Source organism: Lichenostomus cassidix, chromosome 21 (genome assembly GCF_008360975.1).
Source record: "Lichenostomus cassidix isolate B80296 chromosome 21, HeHo_3.0, whole genome shotgun sequence".
In the NCBI taxonomy this organism is placed as follows: Eukaryota; Metazoa; Chordata; class Aves; order Passeriformes; family Meliphagidae; genus Lichenostomus; species Lichenostomus cassidix.
The window spans coordinates 6,326,885-6,351,503 of NC_139501.1; the positions used below are offsets into that span (position 1 = coordinate 6,326,885).

Sequence of the window (24,619 nt, forward strand, 5' to 3'; positions counted from 1 at the left end):
TGGAACAACTTCCAGCCCCTTCCCCACCTTCACCTCCTCCTCCTCCTCCTCCTCCTCCTCCTGCTGCTGCTCCAGCCTCGCCATCCCTCCAGAGCCACAGCCGCGCCGGGAGCAGCAAAATCCGGGAGAGGAAAATCGGGAGAAGGAAAAAAGGAGAGAAATCCGGGAGGAGAGAAATCCGGGAGGAGGAAAAACCGGGAGAGGAAAAACGGGAGGAGGAGGAAAACCGGGAAGGAAAAAGCAGGAGGAAAGAAAACCGGGAGGAAGAAAACCCGGGAGAAGAGGAAAAACTAGGAGGAGGAGAGAAAAATCGGGAGAGGAAAAGCGGGAGGAGGAAAAAAGGGAGGAGAGAAAAGCGGGAGGAGAGAAAAACCGGGAGGAGTGAAAAACCGGGAGAAGAGGAAAACTAGGAGGAGAGGAAAACCGGGAGGAGAAAAAATCAGGAGGAGAGAAAACCGGGAGGAGTGAAAAACCGGGAGGAGGAGGAGGAGGAGGAGGAGGAGGCAAAGCCGGGAGGAGGAAGAGGCGCCCCGAGCAGGACAAACCGGGGGGCTCCCCCTCTCCCTCTCTCCCCCTCTCCCCCTCTCTCCCTCTCCCCGCTCCCCCGCCCGCCCTAAGCCCAGCCCAGCTCGCAGCAACTTTGGCCGAGGCTGCCTTTGCCGGGTGACATTCCAGCGGAGCTGCCGCTCGGGACACAGCCCCAAACTTTGCCGGGAGCCTCTGGTGGGTGATCCTCCCCTCTCGCCGCCCTTTGCAATCCCAGCCTCGCCGCATCTCGATTATTATTTTTTTTTGGTTATTTTTTAAAACCATTCTCCTCGCTGTTATTATTATTATTATTATTATCATCACCATCATCATCATCATCATTTCTTTCGGTCCGCGGAGCCAACATTTCTCCCCTTGCTTTTCCCGCAGCCGCGGCTCTCGCGGACCGGCAGCCCCGCCGCTCTCCCCGGCTGTCCCCCGGCTGTCCCCCGGCTGTCCCGGGGTGTCACCCCCGCCCCGCTTCGCTCTCGGCCGCCGCGACCCGCGACCATGGCAGCGCTGCCCGGCACGGTGCCGCGCATGATGCGCCCGGCGCCGGGCCAGAACTACCCGCGCACCGGCTTCCCGCTGGAAGGTAGGTCTGGGGCTGGAAAAGGCTCTCCGTGCCTCTGGAGTCACCGGGAAGGGGAAAAGAGCTTCTCCATCCCTCTGGAGTCACCGGGAAGGGGAAAAGAGCTTCTCCATCCCTCTGAAATCGCCCGGGAAGGGAAAGGAGCTTCTCCATCCCTCTGGAATCACCGGGAAGGGAAAGGAGCTTCTCCATCCCTCTGGAGTCACCCGGGAAGGGGAAAAGCGCGGCTGAGCTGCGCTCTTTGGGGATCCAACTTCTCACCCCTTTCCCAACCCCTTCCAACTGCGAATTCCGCGCTCTTTCCCCCTATTTCAGTCATCCCGCAGGAGTTTTGGGGTGGCTTTTCCCTCTTTGGGGTTTTTTGGGGTTTTTTTTTTGGAAGGGTTGGGTTTTGAACGTCGCGACAATTTCACCTCCGCGCCGAAAGCAAGCGAACGGATCGGGGTTGGAACTTTTCGGGAGGGGAAAACAGGAATAAAAACCTTGAGCCGGTGGCCTCCTGGAGCAGCCGGGATGTCCTTGGCCGGGGCTGGCGGCAGGGGAAGAGCGGAGCTGTCACCTCGCCGAGTGTCACCCGCGCTTCTCCCCCTCCGATCCTCCCTCCGCCGTGCCTTTGGCGCCAGGGGGGCGATTATTTCCAGGCGGGGGAAAAAAAAATTTAAAAAAAAAAAAGAAAAAAAGGCAAATTTCGAGCGGGACCCCTCTGGCCGCATTTATTAAAGCGGGGAAAATTGGAAAATTTCATCCCGCCCGTGCTCAAGTGGCGAAAGGCAAAGCTGCGGCAAACCACGCAGGCTGCAAAACACACAGGGCGCGGGGATTTGCTGAAGTGCTTCTCTGTAGCAAATGAAGTAAAACAGACGGCGAGGGAAAGGATCAAAGGATTACAACAATATTTGCACAACATGACTGGGAATAATGAAAGGAGAGAGCGGCCGGCGCTTTTAGCGGCTCTTGAATGTAAAATTGGCCACTCGAGTGTTATCTGGCGATAATGATACATCCAGGGAGCGCCGGCCAAAGTGACTCGGAATTAGCGGTGCATGATTCTCGCTAAATCGCCAGGCGATGGCTGGAATCGACTTGCCTTTGTGGAGAGAGTGGGGAGAAAAAAAAAATTAAAAAATAATAAAAAAGTAAATTCGTGTCCCCCCTCCCCGTTTCTCTCTCGCCTCCTCCAGCCTGCCGCAAATTACCCAGCTGAGTTCTGCCCCCTCCCTGCCTCCCTCCCTCCTTTTTTGCTGCAATTTCCAGCCTGTGAAATCGTATTAATCTGGAGATCTGCGGCCGAGCTGTTCGATACAGCGGGGAGGGGGCGAGGGAGCCTCAGCTACCCCCGCGCCGCCCCGACCTCACTAAAGAACCCCAAAATTACCCCAAAATAACCCCGAGGGTGTTTGGGAGGTGATTTCCCAAAGTTTGTTAGAGAGCGAAGCTCCGCGAATCGAGAGGAGAAGCGGAGGGAGATGTTTTGGGGGAGAAACGGGAAGTTTTGGGAGGTTTTGCTGAGCGGTTTGGGATCTCCTGGCGTTTCAAACGCCCGGGTGGGATTTAAACAAAGGTGCGAAATCCCGAAAATGGACAAATTTAGCGGGATGGACGCGCTGGGATGTTTCGGGATGGGCGAGCGGCTGGGGGGTTTTATCAGATTGGATCAAATTTTTATTTTCCTCACTTTCCGTGGGGAAAAGTCTCCCGCGTGGTGTCGGGATTAATACCCGGGATAAACACCCGGGATAAATAAATACCGGGTTAAACACCCGAGATAAACACCCGGGATAAAAACCACGCGGAATAAATAAATACCGGGATAAACACCCGGGATAAACACCCGGGATAAATACCGGGATAAATAAATACCGGGATAAATAAATACCAGGATAAACACCCGGGATGAACACCCGGGATAAACAAACACCGGGATGAGCACCAAACCCACATCTCTCCCCTCCTTTCACACCTCCAGCTCCCGGCAGAGCAGCGCGATCCGGGGCGAATCTCCCTCCGCATTCTCCCCACTCTTTTAACTTTCCCCCCATTTTATTTTCCCCCATTTTTGGGCTCATCTCTCTCTCCCTCTCTCCCCGCAGTGTCCACCCCGCTGGGCCAGGGCCGGGTGAACCAGCTCGGAGGGGTTTTCATCAACGGCCGCCCGCTGCCCAACCACATCCGCCACAAGATCGTGGAGATGGCTCACCACGGCATTCGGCCCTGCGTCATCTCCCGCCAGCTGCGGGTCTCGCACGGCTGCGTTTCCAAAATCCTGTGTCGCTACCAGGAGACAGGATCCATCCGGCCCGGGGCCATCGGCGGCAGCAAGCCCAGGGTGAGTGCGCTGCGAGATTCCCCCCGAAATCCCGCTTTTTCCGCGAGTTTTCCTCACAATTTTGGGGGTTTTAAAATTTTTTTTCGAGAAAATGGAAGGGGTTTTGGTAAAGCTGCGGTTTTGGGGCTCCGGCGGGGAGAAAGCGTGGCCGGGTTGGAGGTTGGGAGGGAATTAAATGGATTTTTTTGTTGTTGATTCCACGTGCAACAAGTGGCGCGAGTTGGAGAGATTCCGTCGGGCTCGGGGCGTGGGGAGCAGGGCAGTCAGGATGGTTTGGGGAATTTGGAAATCCCATAAAAAATTGTCCCCCGCGCCCCAGTCCTGCCTCCTTCCCCCAAAACTCCGCTTTTAGGACGGAGGGCCAACATTTGGGATAGCAGCACCTTCTCCCAGCTTCACTTCCCTCCCCAAATCCCAATTTTCCACCCCAAACCCAACAGCCGGGCCGGGTTTGAGCCGGATTTCTCCGCACTTCTTTTGAATTAAAAGCGCTTTTTTCTTTCCCTCCCCCCTCCTCTCCTCTCCTCTCTCCGCACCCGCGGGGCCAAACCGGCCACCCCTTGGTCCCAAAAGCAGGTCGCGACTCCCGACGTGGAGAAGAAAATCGAGGAGTACAAGCGGGAGAACCCCGGCATGTTCAGCTGGGAGATCCGCGACCGGCTGCTCAAGGACGGCCACTGTGACCGCAGCACGGTGCCCTCAGGTGAGAAGGCAGCCTGGCCGCGCGGAATTCCCGCGGGAATGGCTTTTCCGGAGGTTCCGAAACTCCCTGCCCGCCTTGGCTTGGGTGGAGGGGGAGAAATCACCCCGAGGGGAATAATCACCCCGAAAATCAGCCCAGGCTAGAGGGGGTTGGAGAGCAGGGTGATGGAAGGTGAACCCAAAGAAATCCCCTTTTCCCCAACTTTTCCCAGCTCCCTGGAAAGGCTGAGGCTCCCCGGAGGTTCCCAATTTAGGGATTTAGCCAAAATCACCCCAAAATCCCGAGGGAAAGGGGAGCTCGGCTGGTCCCGCTGGCATTTCCCCGGTGGGGCTGCACGGCGAAAATCCCGATTTTCCACGGGCAGCGAGGCTGGATCCCAAACTTTGGCCTGCAGGGATGTGTTTGGGGTCAGGGAGGCTCTGCAGGGCTCGGCTGTGGGGTTCCTGTGGGGTTTGGGGCGGCTGAGCCTTCCCTGTAGGGCCGGAAGAGCCTCAGTCTCCGGGAGCTGGGGGGAAAGTTGGGAATTGGGGAAAAAGTTGGGAATTAGGGGAAAAGCTGGAAACTGGGGGAAATTTCCCTGCCACAGAGCAGGTGGTGACCTCCGGCAATGCGCCATCCCGGGATTTTGGGGATGGTGAGCAGCGGGATGGGAATTTGGGAATTCTTGGGGAATTCAGGAATTCGGGGGCGCACGGAGAGCCCGGCAGGTGCATTCCCACGGGAAAAGCAGCGCCGAGGCCTCCCGGCGGCGGCAATTCCCACTTTTCCCAGGCAGCTTATACTCGCCTTTCTGCCTTTGACTGTGCGAGGTTTAGTGAGTTCGATTAGCCGCGTGCTCCGCATCAAATTCGGGAAGAAAGAGGAAGAGGAGGACTGCGACAAGAAGGAGGAGGACGGCGACAAGAAGGCCAAGCACAGCATCGATGGCATCCTGGGCGACAAAGGTACGGCGCGCCGCCAGCCCGGGCCGGGGGACAGCGGGGGACAGCGGGGGACAGCGGGGCCACGAATTATTTGGGAATTTGGTTGAGCCGCTGTTGGAATTTTGGGGGGTTCGTGGCGCCGCCGGTGTGGCGTGAGCGAGGTTTCTTCACCCCAATCCCCAGGTGGGAATTCCCAGTGGTTCCCATATTTCCCCCAGTTTGGGATGATGGTGAGGTTTGTGGGAATTTTGGGGTTCCGCCGTGCTCCCATCAGCCTCTGCCGGGAGGAGGAATTTGGGGAAATCGGGAAGCTCCGTGATTCGCTTTCCCCCCAAAAAAACCCCCAAAAACCAGGGAAAAGGTGGAATTTTGAGAGATCCTGCGGAGCGTTGGTTCTTTCCCAAAACTTCCCCGCCGGGAGGGGCAGGCGGCGCTCCCAGGAGGAGGAAGAGTTGTCGGCGCTTTGCTAGGGATCAATTATCCATAAAAAAAAAAAAATCCGGGAGATGGCTGGAGGGGGGAAAAGGCACCTCGGAGGCCTAAATGGATTTGTTAAACAGATTTCTCTAAGTGGTCCCCTGGAACTGGGGCTGACAGGTGACCGATGGCGCCGATCAATATCAATTAGGGACGCCAGCCGGGGGGGAAAAGCGGCTGCACCCCCGGAAAATCCCGGGAAAATCCTCCTGGAAATGCTGCTGGGAAGATCCCAACTGGCTGCTGGCGAGGCTGAGTTGTCACCTCCCAAATTCTGGGGAAAATCCGGTTTTTTTCCCAGCTGGGAATGTGAGGTTTGGGGTGAGGTGGGAGGTTGGGAATTGGGGAAGCTCTGTGATTTCCCTTCCCAAAAAAACCCCCAAAAATAAAAGAGGGAAGGTTGAATCCTTCCTGGAATTTCAAGGGAGATTTGCCAGGGCAGGAGGCTGGAAAAAGGGGAATTGGGAGCAGCTCGGTTTGGCACGGGATGAGCTCCTCGTGGCTGAGCTCGGCGCCTTTTCGGGGGCAAAACGGCGATTTTGGGGCACCTCGGGAATTTGGGATTTGCCGGTTTTCTCCCAAACCGAGGCCGGGCTGGGCCTGGCGGGGTTGGGCCGCAGCTGGAATTTTGGGGGATTTGCGGTGTTGAGGTGAAAGGGATTTTCCCTCTGGAGCAAATCCCCAATCGCGGGTGGGAATCTCTTCCCAAGTTTCCCAAGTTTCCCCCAGTTTGGGATAATTCGGGTATTGGTGAAGTGGTGGAGATTTTGGGGTTCCCCAGTGCCCTCCTCAGCCTCTCCTGGAAATTCAGGTGCACAAAAGGATTTGGGGGTTTTTTTAGGGTTTGTTGGTTTTTTAGGTTTTTTTTTAAGGATCCGATCCTTTTTTTTTTCTTTCTTTCCCTTTTTTTTCCCCTCTTTTCCCAACCTTGAAGATGAACTTCACTTACAAAGACCTTCGAGTCTATTGAAGCTTTATAAGGAAAAGATTTCTGCCCACAAAAGCAAACAGCGGAGAAAAAAAAAAAAAGAGAGAAAGAAAAAAAAAAGAAAGAAAAAAGAAAAAAAAAAGAGAAAGAAAGGGGGAGAAAAAGGGGGAAAAACCCGAGGCTGCCTTAAAAAATGGAGTAAAGGGTGGGGGAGGGAGGGCGCGTCCATTCTCATTCAAAATTCCGCGAGGAGGAGAAAAACTTTTGGACAAAGGGCCGAGCACGGGAAGAAAGGGAGATAAATTATTCAAAACTCCCTGCTGTTAGATAGTTTTGTAATATTATCGGAGCGGCTGCTGCAGAAAGGCCGAGCCGTTGGACGCTGCAAAATGTTGCTGTGATTCGGAGAGCGAGCGATGCTCATTTGCAAATCGGGGCCATTGTGTCCCCGCCGAGCTCCCCCCGCTCCATTTCGGGGTGTTTTTCATTTTATTAAAGGGGGAAAAAGGAGATTTGGGGGTTTTTAAAGTTGCGTTTGGAGCCAGCCTCGCCGCTCGGGAAAATATCTTTATTTTTTCCAAGCGCTGAGTTGGGTTTGGGTTTGTTTTTCTTCCCCTCCGAGCGCGTTTTCCCCATCGCCACCCCTAAAAGAACACACACACAAAAAAAAAATTAAAAAAAAAAAAAAAGAATGAAGGAGCTGAGGGCTTTTTATCCCTGATTAGCACGCGGAATTGCGTGTCAAGAGGCAAAACAAAACGCTCCCTTCTCCCTTCATGGGTGAGGCGGCGGACAAATCAAACACGAGCCCCCGTTCCTGGATGAAAGGGGGCTAATTTGGGCAAATTCCCGCGGCCGGAGCCTGTGGAGCGCCGCGCTCCCTCCTTGCGCCGCGATCCGCTGCCTCTCCCCTCTCAGAAATCCCCATTTATCGCCATCCCCGTGTTCGAAATTGTTTTTATTGCCGCCCCCGCCATGGCGAGAGCGGAGAAATCCCACCGCAAAAAAATAACCAACAAACCCTGGAGGAATGGGGGATTTGGGGTTCGGGCCCTGCGCACCTCCCGAGCGCTCCGCTCCCAAAAGCAGCGCCCGAAATTCCGAATTTCCCGCCGCCCGGGCGGGTTTTTAACGCCTGGGAAAGTTCTAATGGCCCAATTAAGATAATTGATGAGCCAGCCTGTCAAACACTCCCGGGCGGCGGCAGCGCGCTGCAAAACTCCGCAATTCCTACCGGCAAAAAAAAACCCAAAACCCGCAATTTTCGCTGGGAAAACAAGGCGATTTCACATCCCGCAGCTCACATCCCTTCTAGCCGCCGTGCCCTCCGCTCTGCTTTTATTCCCAGCGCTAAAACAAAGCGGATTTGAGGCTGGGGAGGCGATTTTGAACCAACCTCCGAGTCCCAACTCCACTTTCTCCCTCCGAGGGAGAGAGACGAGGGGGAGAAAAAAACCTCAAACTTTGTTTTGGCTTTTTTTTTTTTTTTCCTTTTTTTTTTTTTCCTTTTTTTTTCCTTCCCCCGCTGCTGCCAAACGCTTCGTGGCGGGTTCTCCTCGCGGGGAGCCGGGGGAAGACAGCCCTAAATGCTCTCTCTTTTTAAGTGGGAAAGAAAGCTTCCACCCTGCGCCTGTTTCTTTCTATCGTCTGCTTGGCATTTAATAATGTTAAGACTTATTAGAGCTGGTAATGAAAACTGTGGCTGTTGAATAGGGAGCTGTGTTGGAGAAGGGTGTAATAGCTCCAAGGCATGCTAAGAAATGTATTTATCCCCAATCAGTACTCACTCTCTGAGTTCCCAGCACAAACGTTAAGTTGAAGGGTTTTAAGGCAGATTAAATTGAGCCTTTATTTCTTTGCACTTTCATCTTTAAACGGCTCACTCCAGCTAGCCCTGGGCGGATATTCATGAGGCTTCACTTTGGGGTTTTTTTTTTTCTTTTTTTAATATATATTTATTTTTTATATATATCTCCTTGTTAAGAGCGAGTTGTTGTTATTATTTATTACGATGATCAGGGTTTGTTGTTATTTATTATTGCGTTGTTATTCATTAGGCCCGGGGCTGGTGTTGTTTATCGGGGTGGGGATGCTCCGCTCGCTCCCTCGCTGGGGGGGCAATTTGGGTTCCCCCAAATTTCGGGGGGCGCCGCTGGGGGGGTCGATGGGGAGGGGGAGGGGAAGCCTCGTCACGGGGGGGTTGGGGGGAGAGGAATTAATTGCGACCGCGCAATTAACGGGGAGAGGTCTGGGGGTCACCCTGGGGACAAAACGGGGACAGGCTGCCCTGCCCCCCCTTCCCAGGGACCCCCCGGGTTTGGGATTTGGGGTGGAAAAGCGGTTTTGGGGGGATTTTCCATCCTCCTCACTCCGCTTGGTGCCCCCCCAGTTTGTGTCCCCAAATTTGAGCCCCAGGCCGGATTTGGGGCAGGGAGAGCAGGGCGGGAGAGAGGAGGGATCCCCCAAAAGTGGGAACAGCGCGGGAGGGGGACAATGCCACCTGGGGGGGACAGGAGCACAGTGCCATCTCCCGCCGGGATTTCGGGGGGCTGGGGGATTTGGGGGAGGAATTCCCCAATTCCACAAACCCCAGCCGGGAGAACGGGGATCCCCCAATCCCCCAAACTCCCCAATCCCACAGACCCCGGCAGGCAGAACGGGGATCCCCCAAGGCCCCAAACTCCCAAATTCCACAAACCCCTGCAGAACGGGGATCCCCCAAGGCCCCAAATTCCCCAATCCCGCAAACCCCTGCAGAACGGGGATCCCCCAGCCCCCCGAACTCCCCAATCCCGCAAACCCCTGCAGAACGGGGATCCCCCAACGCCCCAAATTCCCCAATCCCGCAAACCCCTGCAGAACGGGGATCCCCAGCCCCCCGAACCCGCCCGCCGCTTTGTTCCCCGGCCGGCAGCGCGCAGAGAGAGATCTGATTTATCAGCAAACAATCGGCGGCGGCTGAAAACCAACAAGCGCCTCCTCTGTAAATGTGTGTTTAGAAGCGCGGGGGGGCGAGAGCAGACACTTCATCAAATCAAGGGATTACCAAAGGTTGGCAATCTAATCAAACAGAGCCCAGGCGGGATTTGTGAGTGTTGCGAGCGGGATCAGCTCGAATAATGGGGGGCAGGAAAGAGATAGGGAGGTGTCAAGCAATTCATTGGCTTTAGGCTGAGTTATTCCGTGCATATTTCAGGCCGAGAGGAGAGGGGAGGAAAAAAGGGGGGAAAAAGGGAAAAAAAAAAAGCGAGGAGGGAGAGGGAGGAGGGGGGCTGGGCGCGGAGCGCACACGGAGCTTACATGTCACCAAAAAAGCTGAGACAAATGAGGTACAACAATAAACACAGATAACAATTACAAAGGCAAACAGTGGCTTTCGGGAACGCGGCGCTGCAGAACCTGCGCTACATAAACAAAGTCGGCGAATGTTCGCAAGATAAACTCCCGCCGAAATCGAGTGTGACGGCGAGGAGAGAAGAGAGGAGGAGAGATAAGGCTGGAGAGGGGAATAAACGAGAATAATCGAACACGAGGCGTTGGGGGAAAAAACAAACTTGAAGACAAGGATGCGGCGGGAGAGGTGCAGCTGGAGCGGCAGGGAGGAAAGGCTGGCAGGGAGATGTTTGTGATCCAGCGGGGGTTGGTTTTTGGGGTTTTTTCCCCGATTTCCTGACATCTCTTCCCCTCCCCACTCCCTCTTTCGGGGGAGAAGGAAAGGGGAGAGGGAGGTGGGAATGGGAAGGGAATCTCGGGCTCAAGGGCTCGGGTTGGCCTGGGAGGGCAGAGGAAATGCAGTGGAGAGGTTTGAACGCGGAATTTGGAGGTGATTGCGCTCGCCGAGCGGGGAGGAAGCGGCTTTGGGGCGAGATGGAGCCGCGATAGGGCGGCGCAGGAAGGAAGAGGGCAGGTCTCGTCCTAATCCCAAATTTGGGCCCTAATTGGGCCGCGAGGGAAGGGCAGAGATTGAATTAAGGCAGGAAAGGCTGAGGGGGAAATGCGTGACCCAGGTGAGCTGGGAACAAACAGATCCCCAAAAAATCTGCTTTGAACCCCAAATCACTGGGGATTGCTGGAAACAAACAGATCGGCCCCAAAACACTGCTTTTAACCCTAAATCATCTGGAACTGCTGGAAACAGATCGTCCCCCCAAAAAACATCGCTTTGAACCCCAAATCATTGGGAGCTGGTGGGAAAAACCGGATCTCCAAAACAAACCTCGCTTTTAATCCCAAATTGTTGGGGATTGCTGGAAACAATCAAATCCTCACCAAAAAACCCCTTGAACCCCAAATCATTGAGGGATGCTGGAAACAAACAAATCCCCTCCAAAAAACCAAAATAATCCAATTTGAACCCCAAATCACTGGGGATGCTGGAAACAAACAGATCCCCCAAAAACCTGCTTTTAACCCCTGAATCACTGGTGGATACCAGAAACAAGCAGCTCCTCCCAAAACAAGCCAAACCTCGCTTTCAACCCCAAACCATTGAGGGATGCTGGGAACAAACAAATCCCCTCCCAAAATCCCCTATTTGCACTCGGAACCATCGGGGACTGCTGGAAACAAACAGACCCCCCAAAAACCCTGCTTTGAACCCCAAACCATCGGGGACAGCTGGAAACAAACAGTTTTCCCCCCAAAAACCACCCGAAATCCTCTCCAGGCCGCTCCGGGTCTCGTTCTCCCGCGGAGCAGGAATTCCAAGCGGGAATTGCGCGCCGGAGAGAGGGGAGAGGGGAGAGGGACGTGTCTGCAGCGTGGTTAAAGGAATTAGATATTTACCAGTTCGAAATAAGCCTGGTTCTAAAAAAAAAAAAAAATAGGGAAAAAAAAAACCGGGGGGAGAGAGAGAGAGAGGGAGAGACAGAGAGGAGATGAGACGGGAGAACACTTCAAACGAATTCATCATCTGGAGTGGCGAAGGGGAGATTTAGAGACAGTATTGGGAAGTTATTTAGATATTAATAACATATTTTCCTGAGGCGTCAGGAGTGCCTCCATACGCACTTTTTTCCCGCAGCTATTTGGCTGGGTGAAATATGGGAGACCCAAATGTTGGGGAGAGATAACGCAATCAGCCGAGCCCCGGTCCTGTGACTGCATCGCGGCGTTAAACCCGGATTAACCTCCCCTTCCTCGCCCTCCCTCCCTCCCTCCCCCCTCCGCCCGTTCGCCCCCCAAATTCCCCACCCCCACCCCGCCAAGGAGCTTCTCCAAATTTTTTTTTTTTTTATTATTATTTTTTATTTTTTTTTAAAATTTTCTTTCCCGGGGAATTTCCACGGCGGGGTTTTAAAGCACATCTGTAACAGCGGCCTTAAAGCGGCGAGGGACTCGATTCGAGCATTAGAGGTGGCGGCTGGGGGGGCTGGAAAAGGGATCTTTGGGAAAATTACGTTTTGCCACAAAAGAAAGAAGCGAATCAGAGCCCCTCTGCAGACCTGGGCTTTGCGGATATTCTGTATTTACCGAGACTCTTCTGAAAAAGAAGGCAGGGAGGAAAAAAAAAAAAAAAAAAAGCCCATTTCAATCACTTTTCTCTCCTGTTCGCCACGGGGTTTTATTCGCCTTTTTATTATATTTTTTTATTATTTTCTTTTCTTTTTTTAAATAATTTAATCGGAACTTCACTCCGGTTTGGGCTGGGGGGTTTTGGGGAGGGTGAGGAGGTGCTGAGAAGGTCTCAGGCCAGGAAGGGGAGATCCGAGCGAGGTGGGAGCTGCTGAGGGGGCAGTGGAGGAGCCAAACCCCCCAAATTTGGGCTCTGAGGGTCTCCCCGCCCCCTCCTGCCCTCCATCGCGGCCCAAAGAAGGAATGATGGGGTTGGGACGCGCAGGTGCAGCTCCGGGAGGAGCAGAGCTCGGCTCGCTGTACCCCGATCCCAAAAATCCCTCCTCCTCCCCATCCCGGCCCATCCCGAGGCGGGGGAAGGCCCCGGGCTGGCACCCGGCGGGATCGCGCCACAAAAGCGCCTCGGTGTCACTAATGCCGCCTTATAAAGACATTTGTCACCCGCAGCTGGGGACGGCAGGGGAAGGAAGGGCCGGGAGGGATCGGAGCGGGGCGGGAGAGACACGGCGGGAGGTGCGGGGATGGGGGGCAGGAGGATGAGGATGATGAGGATGGAGATGGTTTGGAGCTCCTTGGAGTGGCTCGGAGGGGTTTGGAGCTCCTCGGAGGGGTTTGGAGCTCCTCAGGGGGGATTTGGAGCTTTATGAGCTCTTTGGAGGGGTTTGGAGCTCCTCGGAGGGGTTTGGAGCTCCTCGGAGGGGTTTGGACTTCCTCGGAGGGTTTTGGAGCTCCTCAAGGCTGTTTGGGGCTTTTGGAGCTCCTCGGAGGGGTTTGGAGCTTTTGGACCTTCTCGGGGGTGTTTGGAGCTCCTTGGAGGTGTTTGGAGTTCCTCGGGGGGGTTCGGAGCTTTTGGAGCTCCTTGGAGAGGTTTGGAGCTTTTGGAGCTCCTTGAAGGGGTTTGGAGCTCCTCGGGGAGGGCTGGAACTCCTCGGGGGAGTTTGGAGCTTTTTGGAGGAGTTTGGAGCTCCTTGGAGGGGTTTGGAGCTTTTGGAGCTCCTCGGGGGGTTTTCAGCTCGCCAGGGAGGGCTGGAGCTCCCCGGGGGCTCTGCATCCCCTCGGAGGGTCGGGAGGGGGAGAGGGAAGAGCGAAGTGAAGAAAAAACAAACAGAAAACCGCAAGGGGAAGAACAAGTAGGTGCGGACAAGGGGAGGCAGCTCGAGGAAATGGAGCAGCGCGCAGCCTTTGATCCCGGGATGCTTCTCCTTATCGCAGCATTGCCGGGCCGCGGCCTCGGAGCTAGGGCAGCCAATTAGCCAGAGAGGGCTGCTAATGAGCGGGGATCAGTAATGAGCGGGGATCGGTAATGAGCAGGGATCAGTAATGAGCGGGGATCACTAATGAGCAGGGATCGGTAATGAGCGGGGATCAGTAATGAGCAGGGATCGGTAATGAGCGGGGATCGGTAATGAGTGTGGCTGCTGATGAGCAGAGATCGATGATGAGCAGGGATCGATAATGAGTGGGGATCACTAATGAGCAGGGATCGGTGATGAGTGGGGCTGCTAATGAGCGGGGATCGGTAATGAGAGGGGATCGGGGACCAGTGATGAGCAGGGATCGATAATGAATGGGGATCGATAATGAGTGGGGATCGTTAATGAGCGTGAATTAGTGATGAGTGGGGATCAGTAGTAAGTAGGGATCACTAATGAGTGGGGATCGGTAATGCGTGGGGATCGGTAATGAACGGGGATCGATGATGAGCAGGGATCAATAATGAGTGGGGATCACTAATGAGCAGGGATCGGTAATGAATAGGGATCGGTAATGAGTGGGGATCAGTAATGAACAGAAATCGGTAATGAACGGGGATCGATAATGAGTAGGGATCCCTAATGAGCAGGGATCGGTAATGAATGGGGATCGATAATGAGTGGGGATCAGTAGTAAGTGGGGATTGGTGATGAGTGGGGCTGCTAATGACCAGGGATCGATAATGAGTGGGGATCACTAATGAGCAGGGATCACTAATGAGCAGAGATCACTAATGAGCAGGGATCGGTAATGAGCAGGGATCGGTAATGAGCGGGGATCGGTAATGAGCAGGGATCGGTAATGAGCAGGGATCGGTAATGAGCGGGGATCGGTAATGAGCAGGGATCAGTAATGAGTGGGGCTGTTAATGACCGGGATCAGAGCAGCACATTCCCAGCTTGGATGGCTCTGGATCCTGGGATAATCCCGGGATAATCGTGGGATGGATCCTGGGATGAGTTCCCAGATGGATCCTGGGATGATCCTGGGATGATCCTGGGATGGATCTCAGGGTGGATACTGGGACAGATCCTGGGATGGATCTGGGGGTGGATCTCAGGATGGATTTTGGGATTATCCTGGGATGAATCCTGGGATGAGTTCCCGGATGGATCCTGAGACGATTCCCGAGATGGATCCTGGGATGGATCCCAAGATAGATCCTGAGATGGGCCAGGGGGAGGCAAGCAGGACCTGCATGCATCCCTTGGGAATATCCACATCCCTGGATCTGTGTGACAGGACGGGCAGGGCTGGGGAAGGGTTGCTCATTCACAGAACTCAGGATATTTTGGTTCATCCATCAGGAATATCCACATCCCTGGATCTCCGTGTCTCCGCTTGGGAAGAGGTCACTCGTTCAGAAAATCTGGGATATTTTAGCATATCCCTCAGAAATATCCCTATCCCTGGGCCGGGGAAGGGATCACTCATTCCCGGAATCCAGGATATTTTGGCTCTCTGGGTTCGTGGGGAATCCGGGAGGTTTTGGGAGCACGGCTTGAACAAATGGAAAATTTGGGAATGAGCTCCCGAAACTGAGCAGCCAAGGCTTCCTGGGGAAAGGGGAAAGGAGGAGAAGGGTTTGGCTCATCCCGAAATATCCAACCCAGGGGTGATCCCTTGGACTCAGGTGTCCTCTGCCCCACAGGGAGGTGTCCCCAGAGAGGTGTCCCCAGAGAGGTGTCCCCACAGAGGTGTCCCCTGCCCCATGGAGGACACAGGGGGTGTCTCCTGCCCCACAGAGAGCTGTCCTGCTGTCCCACAGAAAGATAATTCCTTTGCCCCCCCAAAGGATCCCCTCTGACCCCAAGGATGCTCCTTGGCCCTCAATTATTCTCTCCAGCCTCAAAGGACACTTCCTGACCCCAAAAGACACTCCCTGACCCCAAAGGACACTCCCCGGGCCTAAAAGATTTTCCCTTCTCCCAAAAGGACACTCCCTGACCCCAAAGGACACTCCCTGGCTCCAAAGGACACTCGCTGGCCCTAAAGAACTCTCCCTGATCCCGAAGGATCCCGGTTGCCCCAGGGATGTTCTGTAGGGTCTCGGAGCTATTTTCCCCCTTCCCGCCGCCCCACCCCGCCCGGGGAACAAACCCCTCTGGGCTTTTCCCTTCCCTTGGGGGTTTTGCCGTGGCTAAAACCGGAACGCAGCCCTGCCTGGCCCTGGGGATGCTGGGGATCGGGATTGGGATCGGGATTGGGAAAACCCCCCAGCCGCGACCCCCCAGCGCCCCTTTGTCCCCAAAAGCGATCTAAGCGACCCCGTGGGGACATCTCCCGGAACTGGGGCAGTGCTGGATCCCAAACCCCAGGGGAATGAGGGAAAAACCCGATTTTCCCCAATCTCCGAGGGAATGGGGTCAGCCGGCCCTGCCCGCTGCCTTTCCCAGCTCCCGATCCCGTCAGTTCCTTAATTTATTTCTAATTCCCGCCTCGATTGGCGTTTTTATCCGGAATTACGGGCAAGGAGGAGGAGGGGGGAAAGTTGACTCGCCGACTTTTTTTTGGAGCCAAAACTCCTTTCAGAGAAAACCCGAGCGGGTGAGAAAACTCCTCAAACCACCCGGGAAAACTTCCCGCAAAAACCGGGATTGATTTTTATTTTTCCTGGGGAAAAATAAAAAAAAAAATCCTCCCTCGCGTTTTGCTTCAGCCGAGAGCCGCCGGGGTTATTTGGAATGTCTCAGTGCCTCGGGAAGGGCAGGCTGGGGGACAGAGGGACACCGCGGTGACACTCAGGGGACATCCAGGGGACAGCGGCGATTGGAATTCGCCGCGATTGGGGGCAGATGGGGGAAAAGAAAGCGGCGCTGCCATCGGTGGGGCCGCGCTGGGTGACCCCACAGCTCTGCAGGGCAGGGCGGGCGGCGGGGCTGCTGGAAAGGGATATTTACTGCGATATTCCAAAGGATATTTTATTTCAAGGAATATATTTCTATTGATTTCCGCGCCTCTCCCCCTGTTTATCTCGCGCTCGGCGCCAGGCCGCTGTTTTCCAGAGGGATCCGTGATTTTTTTTTTGCCCGTTGAATTATTTTTAAACTCCATCCCCGCTCCTGAGGAAGATGCCGTTTGATGCTAAATAGCAGCAAATTGAGCTATTTGAAGCTTTTTTTTCCTCCCCGTTCTCCTTCCTTCCCTGAGAATGCGAATATTTGGGTTGGACCTTGTTGCTCCGTCGGTTTTTTATTTATTTTTTTTCCCGGAGTTTTTCCCCTTAATCTCCTTCCAGCCACAAACCTCCCTCGGCGCGCTCGCCGCGGGGAAACGGCGATTTCCACTGCCGAAAGTTCGGGAAAAAGGAGAGGGAAAGTTTGCGGGGTCTGACAAACGGCTTGTTTGTTGTTTATTTGGGTTTTTTTTAAATCAACAAACAGAATCCGGAGGAGTTTCCATCCCAAATTCACCCCAGGGGGGTTGAAAAGAGGGAAGGGACGGCGCGGCCTGGGATGGGGAGGAGGGGAGGGAGTGAGTGAGAGATGAGGGATTTTGGGAGGAAATTATTTTAAAAAATATTTTAAAAAAGATACAAAATGATATAAAACCAGTGGCAGGATGGCCGCGATTCCCAAGGGGAGAAACTGGCAGGTTCCTGGAGCAGAGAGGGAGAATTCCCCAATTTCTGGGGAGCTCTGCCAGGGAATCCAACAATTCCCGGGGGATCCAGCAGTCCCTGCTCCGAGCTGCGCTCAGCGCTCAGCGCCACGAGTCAAGTGATCCCCGCCGAGCAAAACCCATCCTGCCTCCCCGAACCAGCAGGGAACCCCAAATATTAGGATTTTTCCCCCTGCCGGGCCGGGAAGGCAAAAAGCGAAGCCGAAGCCCCTCTCTGCTCTCTCCTCCGGCGGCTGCCGGCGCTGCGCGGCTTTGCTCGGCGCTTTTCAACTTTCCCCGGCCGAATTTGATCTTTTTAACTCTTTTTTGCCTTCCCCCTCCTCTCTCTCCCCCCTTCCTTTTTTTTTTTTTTTTTTCCGCGGGTATTTTCTCCTTTTTTTTTCCCCTCTGTTTTCTCCCCTTAACCTCTTCCCTTTTTTTTCCCCCTTTTTTTTTTCCCTTTTTTTTTTTTTTGCGCGCCCGCCTTTCATTTGAAGCGAGCCCCTTTACAGCTTGCTACACTTTCTAAGTGCCTCAATGGCCACTTTAGAAATACAAACAACTTTTAGAGATAAAATAACCAAACCAGAATGGGACTTTCAATGGGGGAATAGTTGTTGTCCTTTACCATGGAGTGTGCAGCCGCCTCTGCCTAATCCAGCTTTCATTTTCACCGACAAATGCCAAGAATCTATATCTGTCTCCCAACCCCTCGGGAGCTTGATTACACGACAAAAGGCTGCCATTATCCGCCGCAGAAAACAGGGAGGGGACACGGGGGGCTCGGGCCTCTGAGGATGAGGGCATCTCCAAACTATTGACTTAGTGGATGAAGTCAAGAGCAAACACGCTGAGATCTGAGCGGGGGGAAGGCGCTGCGGGCGCGGGGGGGATGCTCGGGAAAGCGGCGGAGGGGAAAAAAAAATAAAAAAAAAAAAAGCGGAGGAAAGTGGCTGAAAGTACCGCGGGAGAGCTTGGGGAGGGATGGATCCAGCTGGGGAGGTTTTTATTCCTCGTCACCCCCAGGTGGGGGAAGATCCCGCTCGCTCTCCCACCCCCAGTTCCTATTTTTTCCCCTTATCGTGCGATTTAATTTTTTTTAAGATCTCCGCCGTCCCCTTAATGGGGAATTTGGTGCTCTTCTCCCGTCGGGAAAGGGGAAAAATGGGGGAAAAGGAGGGAAAAGGAGGGAAAAGGAGGGAAAAGCCCCAGATGGGAGCGCGGGGATGGTGAGGGAGTTCTCCCCGCGCCGTCCTGTGACCCCAAAAGCTCCTCGCCCCGCAGCTGGGCGATCCGGGGGAGATCTCTGCCTCCCGAGGGGATCAGGCCGGGCTCTGGTTTTGTCCCCAAAGCGGGAAGGAACGAGCCGGTCAAGGTCTCTGCCGCGGATCCGCGCTGGCTGCCGCCGCAGGAATTTGGGATTTGAGGGGTGAGGAGTTGCTAAACCCCCTGGAGGAGAAGCCACCCTAAAAATGGCTGTTTTCGGGCCGAACCGGCGCGCTGAGCTCCTCTCGGCCCCTAGCCATCCCAGCGCCGCTGTCACCTCTCGGTCACCTGCGGAGAAATGGCTCCGGAGGAATCCCAGCGCCCTTCAGTAGTGTTTCATCACCAGCGCAGAGCCGCTCTCGGGGCAGAAGCTGCGGTTCGGCTGCTCGCGGCCCCAAACTGCTCCCTAAATCCTGCAGGGGTTTATCGGAAGGTGCGGAGCCGGGCCGGGCCGGGCCCGAGAGCAGCAGAGCTCAGACAAAGGGAGAGGTGGGGACAACCTGGAGGATGCGATTTAAAACTACAAAGGAGCCTAAATTCGGCTTTTTAAGCGAAATCCGTCCTGGCGGGGAGGAGGCTGAGTTTGCAGAGCGGATTTTCCTCCTTGTTATAAACGCAGCCGGAGAGCTGAGATCCTATTTTATTCATTTTTAAAATATTAATTGCCTTTCTTGATGTGAGGGAAAGGGTGGCGAACCTGCTGTTGGCCGGGCTGGGATGGGGATGAGGATTTTGGGCAAAGCCATCCCGGCTCGGCGGTCCTGCGGACAGCTCGGTGCCTGGCAGGGAAAGAGCAGCTGCTGCGAGACAGAAGAAGTGGGAAAAGAAAAGGGGAAAAAAAAAATCCTTGTAATCTTGGGACGTGTTTAATCTGCGTCTCCCCGAATCCCAAAAGGCAGCGGGCCCCGTCTCTCTGATTTATTTTTACGCTCGCCTCGTTTGCATCCCAAAGAAGTAAACTGCTATTTTTAACCGCCGGTTTAAAGCTTAATTAAAAGCCCCTAAACTGATTGTTTTGAAAATTGATTTAGAGGAATGGCCCCAGGGCTGAGACGCTATCGCAGCCAAGGCGCGCAGCTCGCCGCGGCTTTAACCCCGGCGCGGCCGGAGCCGCGGGCTGCGGGGGACACTGGGGGCCGCCGGGCTCCCCACGCCCTCCGCCATCAAAAGTCCTTTGTTCGCGCGGCTCCCGGCTCGCCCGGGTGCATCTCCGGCGGTTTCCTGGGGTGACGGGGTTTAATTGAATTAAGGGCAGCTCGGGGATGCGCTGACACCGCGCCGGGAGGGAGCTGGAGAGCCCCGCGCTGCTTCCAGAGCGGCTCTGGGGTGTTCTGGGGTGTCCGAACCCCTTCCCGCCTCGCTGCTCCCAGCCCCCCGAGCGGGATTCTCCTTCCAGAGGGGCTTTACCTGCTGGGAAGGGTGGGAAGGGAAGTGGCGTTTCGGGTCCGTAATTAGATGTAAACAAGAATAGAGACGGCGCTCGGCGCTCAGACAACCCGATTGTGAGCGGATTAACACCTCGGTAAACCAACACAGCCCCCGAGAGCTCCCAGAGGCCGCGGGCCAGGCAGGACCAGCGGGACTGAGGGGCTCCCCCCGGCCAGGAACCCCAAAAACGGCCCCACCCCAACTGGAGACTGGGGCAGTCCGGGGTTGGAGGTTCTGGGCGAAGCTTTGGGTCGCTGTGGGGTTTCTGCCGGTCGGGGGTGATTGCAGGCTGGGCACCCGTCACTCCTGGAGCCCAGGATGGTTTCCCTGCACCCCTGGCCGCGTTAATTAGGGCGATAATTGAGTTAACGAGGATCTCGCGCCGCCCGAGCGGGGCAGAGCTCTCCCACCTCCCCACGTGCCGCTGCGATGCTTCCTCTGGCACGAGGTTCCTCCAGCCCTCCAATTTCTCCATCCCCTCTTAATAACAGCTTAAAAATAATGAAATCCTCCCGAGCCGGCTCGAGCCAAACCCTCCCGGGCGAGGCTCCCCACGTTCGCCCCCAGCCGGGCTTTTGTGGCCTCTCCTTCCCCTCCCAGCTCGCCCCCGCTCGGCTCTTCCCTCCACGCTCGGAGCGGATGGAGGAGTTTAACCTCCGGCAAGAATCACAAAACCCCGCAGGTCCGGCTCGGAGGGACGCGGCGCTACCTGCGAGCCCGATTTGCCCGGCTTTGGGCTTTGGGCTGCCTCGGGAGCCGAAGGGCTCTGAGTCCAGCCGAGTTCAATCGCCCGGCCGGGTTTTGTTCCCTCCCGCTCTCCCCGGGCTCGGTGGCAGCGCCAATCTCGGCGCGCTCCGGGGCGCGGGCATTTCTTCCTCCCGATGGCAAATAAGCGCAAGATTAGCACCAGCAGCTGTTTGGAATTGGAACAATGGGAGAGACCTAGGAAGTGGCGAAATTGAAAAAGGAGAGCCCCCCCTCCCCTAATCGCCCGGCTCAAAGTTCACCGAGTCAGACTGCCTGACTCGCCGTGACCTCCGCCGCGCCTTCTCGGGGCTGTTTGCGCTCGGGGGGAGCCGAAAACACCGGCAGAGGGGGGAAGGGGGGCGGGGGGCGCAGCGGGCACTTTAATGAAATTTCCTGCAGAAAGGCGAGGGCTGGACCATCCCCTTCGGCCCGCGGGGTCAGCCCGGCTCTGGGGTTCCGTGGGCTCGGAGGGTTTTCCCTTTCCCTCCTGTCCGGGGGTTCGGCGATCCCCCAAAGCGGGACGGATTTGGGGGCGATCCCCGATTTGGGGCTGTGCCTGCGAGCGGCAGGGCCGGCGGGAGGGTTTTCAATGGGATCCCCTAATGGATTTGACTCGGAAATCTCGACTTGACCAGTTTTTTCCTCTTTAAAACAAACTCATTAAACTTGTCAACACTCATTAGGGCCTTCAAGCGCTGAGCTCGGCCGCTGGGGGCTGCCCGGGGAGGCAGAGCCGGGGAGGGGGCGAGCGGAGCTCCGCGGGGAGGGAGAAGGAGCTGCCAGGAAAATCAGAGCCTTAAAAGAGAAATCAAGGGAGGAGAGAGGGAAATGGGGGAAACTCCGAGCCCCCCTGGCCCGGGCTGCGCCACAAAGGAGGCGCCGGGAGAGGGGAGGGAGCTGGGCTGGGCTGGGGAGTCGGGGTTTGGGATGTTCCCGGGATTTGAAACGTTCCCGGGATTTGGGATATTCCGCGGGGATTTGGGGTTTGGGATGTTCCCGGGGTTTGGGATGTTCCAGGGGAATCGGGGTTTGGGATATTCCCGGGGATTTGGAATCCGGGGATCGCAGCAACCCGCCGGGGAAGGGAGACTAGAGGGGGAAAAGGTTCGAGGCAACTCTCGGCCCTAAATCCCCTGGAAATGAGCGCGCTGGCCGAAATTCCTTCCCAATCCCCCATCCCGCAATATCTGCAGAGCTGTGAAATCACTCGGAGATCGTCTCAATTCCGCCGGCAGCACCGGAATTGCTGTGGGGTGGGTTTGGGGGCAATTCAGTGTCGCGCATTTCCCCCTCCGTGTTCAGCAGAGGGTTTGCTTGGGGTGGATTCCGATTCTCTTTTTTGGTGATGTTTTGGGGTGGATTCTGATTTTTTTGGGGTGCTGTTTGAGGTGCGATCGGATTATCTTTTTGGTGGTGTTTGGGGTGGATTCCGATTATTTTTGTGATGGTGTGGGGTTTTTTGCTGGTTTTTTTTAAGGGTTTATCCCGACGCTTTTCAAGCCTCGCTTCTCCTTTAAGGGGCAAAACCCTCGCCACCCCCACCCCTGTCAAAAACCAAAAAAAAAACAAAGAAAAAAAAACCCCGAGCCCTTCTGTTCTTCCCCTCCCTGAGAATGAGAACATCAGCTATTCAAGCGTATTGATGAACTCCCCCAAAAAGTTTATTAAGAGGAGCCAAAACAAAGGGACTAAAGGCCGCGGGCAACTGGAGGGACAGTTTATAAACTGAGCTGCCATTGTCCCCCCGAGGCAGATGCATGAATACCTCTGAATGGGGCCCTTCGGAGTGACAAGATCAAGCCAGACAACAGCATGTTAAAAGGAAGGAGCGCTGCTTCTCCCTCCCCGACCCCAAAGATCTGCTCCCCCTACTCCTCCCGCATTCATGGACATCTGCAGGGGGAGGAATAAATAGCTCCTTATAGGATCGGCGCCCGGGGGGGTTGCTCGGGTCCCCCCCGGTGTCGGCGCTCTGCGCCATATGCTGCTGCTGCTGCTGCTGCTGCTCGGCCCTTCTGGGCAGCGCCGGGCCTCGGGGAGCCCCAGGAACCCCAAACTTCCCTCTTCTCTCGCCCCTTTGCCTTCCCCCTGTCCCTCTGCCTTCCCCTTCTCTTCTTTCCCTTCCCCTTCTCCCTTTCCCTTCTCTCTCTCCTTTGCCTTCCACCTTTTGCCTTTGCTTTCCCCTTCTCTCCTTTCCCATCCCTTTCTCTCCCATCCCCTTCTCTCCTTTCCCATCCCTTTCTCTCCCTTTTCCTTCCCCTTCTCTCATTTTCCTTCCCTCAGGCTCCAATTGCTTCCCCCCGACCATTTTCCTTCCCCTTTTCCTTCCCCCTCTCTCTTTTCCTTCCCCCTTTTCCATTTTCCTCTCTCTCTCTCCCTTTCTTTCCATTCTGTCTCTCCCATTTCCTTCCTCCTTTCCCTTTTCCCTCCCTCAGGCTCCAATTGCTTTCCCTGCATCCCTTTTCCTTCCGCCTTCCCCCTCTTCCTTCCCCTCTCTGCCTTTTCCTTTCCTCTCTCCCTTTTCCTTCTCCCATCTCCCCTTTCCTTCCGCTTTTCCTTCCCTTCTCTCCCTCTCTTTTCCTCCTCTCCTTTTCCTTCCTCCTTTTCCCTTTTCCTCCTTCTCTACCTTTTCCTTTTCCCCTTCCCCCTCTCCCTTTTCCTTCCCCCTTTTCCTTCTCCTTCTCTCCCTTTTCCTTCTCCCCTTTTTCCTTTTTCCTTCACCCTTTTCCCTTCTCCTCCTTCTCTCCCTTTTCCTTCCCCGTTTTCCCTTTTCCTCCTCCCAGCCGCCGTTCAAATCACGATTTATGGCCCTGCCTGTCCTGGAGATCCCTCGTGGTCAATTAGGTTCGCACAGAGCAATTTCCCTTAATAGGCTTTGACGGATTTATTTTATTTTAGGATTTATTTTATTTTAGGATTTATTTTATTTTAGGATTTATTTTATTTCACTTTTCCCTCTCCTTTCCCTGGATCTTGGCCTGGCGCTGCCAGCATGAGGGAATGGGGATAAAGGCCCTGAGCATCCCACGGGATGGAAAACCTGGCCATGAGTGCCTGGAAAAATCCCCAAATCCCTTCCCAAACTTTGGCCATCCAGACCCTTCCCGGATGGAGGGAACAGGGCTGAGCAAATTTGGGTGGAACTGAGCAGCTTTGGCTTCTCCCAGAAAATCCCCAGGAGCTGTTGGAGCACCTGAGACAAAATTTAAATTACATTAACTTAATGCAGACAAAAGGAGTGTTCAAGGTGTGCTTGCGGTGGATGGAGGTTCAGCTTTGGGGTTTTGGGGGTTTTGTTGCCTGGAGAGTGAAAAAACCAAGGGAAGAGTGACTTTGTCCCTTGAAACAACTTCCAGGGCTGCGGATCCCAAAAAACCCCAGGCAGGGTGGGAATTGTGAACCTGAGGGCAGAGAATTCCCAGCGCCATTCCCAGACCTCAGTCCCTGTGTTCATCCCATTATCCCATCCCATCCCATCCCATCCCATCCCATCCCATCCCATCCCATCCCATTATCCCATCCCATCCCATCCCATTATCCCATCCCAGGGGTCCCTGCAGGCACTCGGGAGGGAATTTTTGGGATTTTCCCGGTGAATCCCGAGCCAGAGAGCTCCGAGCGCTGCGCCGGGGGGATCAAGAAATGCCCAAAATCATCAAATTCCCCTTTTCCAGCCTCACCCCAAAACGGCAGCGGCGAGGAGGAAAACACCCGGAAAAGGGAAAAAAATCCCAACCGAAGGGAAAAATTCCCAATGGAAGGGAAATGTTGGGAATTAGGGGAATTGCTGGCTGGAAGCTCGTGGGGAATGCGGGAGGAGGTTTGGGGCTCTGCCGGTCCGATCCCTGTGCCGAGGTGGGCTTTGGGAGGAATTCCCACCTCCGCTGGGTTTGGAATGTCTTCCCAAAGGTTGGATTGTCCCTGGATAGCTCCGGGATAAACCCGAGCGCGTTCCCAACCCCTCGTTAGGAGAGGAATGTGACAATCTGGTGCTGGAATTAATTAATGATTCATTAACCACCCTTCAAGGGAACGCATCCCGGATTTTGTTTGGGATCCCGCTGGCTGGACAGACCGGAGTGTCCCAGGGATTGGCGGGACAGGGGATCTTTCCCAACCCCCCCAGCGCGGGAATATTTGGATTATTCCCTTTTGGGGCTCCCAGAAGGTGCCTCTGCCCCCCAGATTTGGGGTCATTCCCACTCCCAGAGCGAAAAAAAACCCAAAAAGGGGAAAACACCAACGGCACCCCCCCCAGCGCCGGAATATTTGG

The 24,619-nt window shown here is 55.1% G+C and overlaps 1 protein-coding gene across 6 annotated transcripts in view; it reads left to right on the forward strand.

Moving 5' to 3' along the window:
* Positions 1–609: 609 nt before the first annotated feature.
* The window catches only part of PAX7 (paired box 7), a 107,525-nt gene continuing 83,515 nt past the window's right edge, over positions 610–24,619 (forward strand). For 2 of the 6 annotated variants that reach the window (XM_085079821.1, XM_085079825.1), the window contains exons 1-5: positions 610–723; positions 919–1,123; positions 3,211–3,446; positions 4,020–4,149; positions 4,965–5,093. In XM_085079821.1, the coding sequence (XP_084935947.1) occupies positions 1,039–1,123; positions 3,211–3,446; positions 4,020–4,149; positions 4,965–5,093 (580 nt within the window). In that variant the 5' untranslated portion in view covers positions 610–723; positions 919–1,038. Of the gene's footprint in view, positions 724–918; positions 1,124–3,210; positions 3,447–4,019; positions 4,150–4,958; positions 5,094–24,619 lie in introns of all 6 variants that reach the window. The other 4 variants (XM_085079822.1, XM_085079826.1, XM_085079823.1 and 1 more) reach the window with 3 other exon arrangements.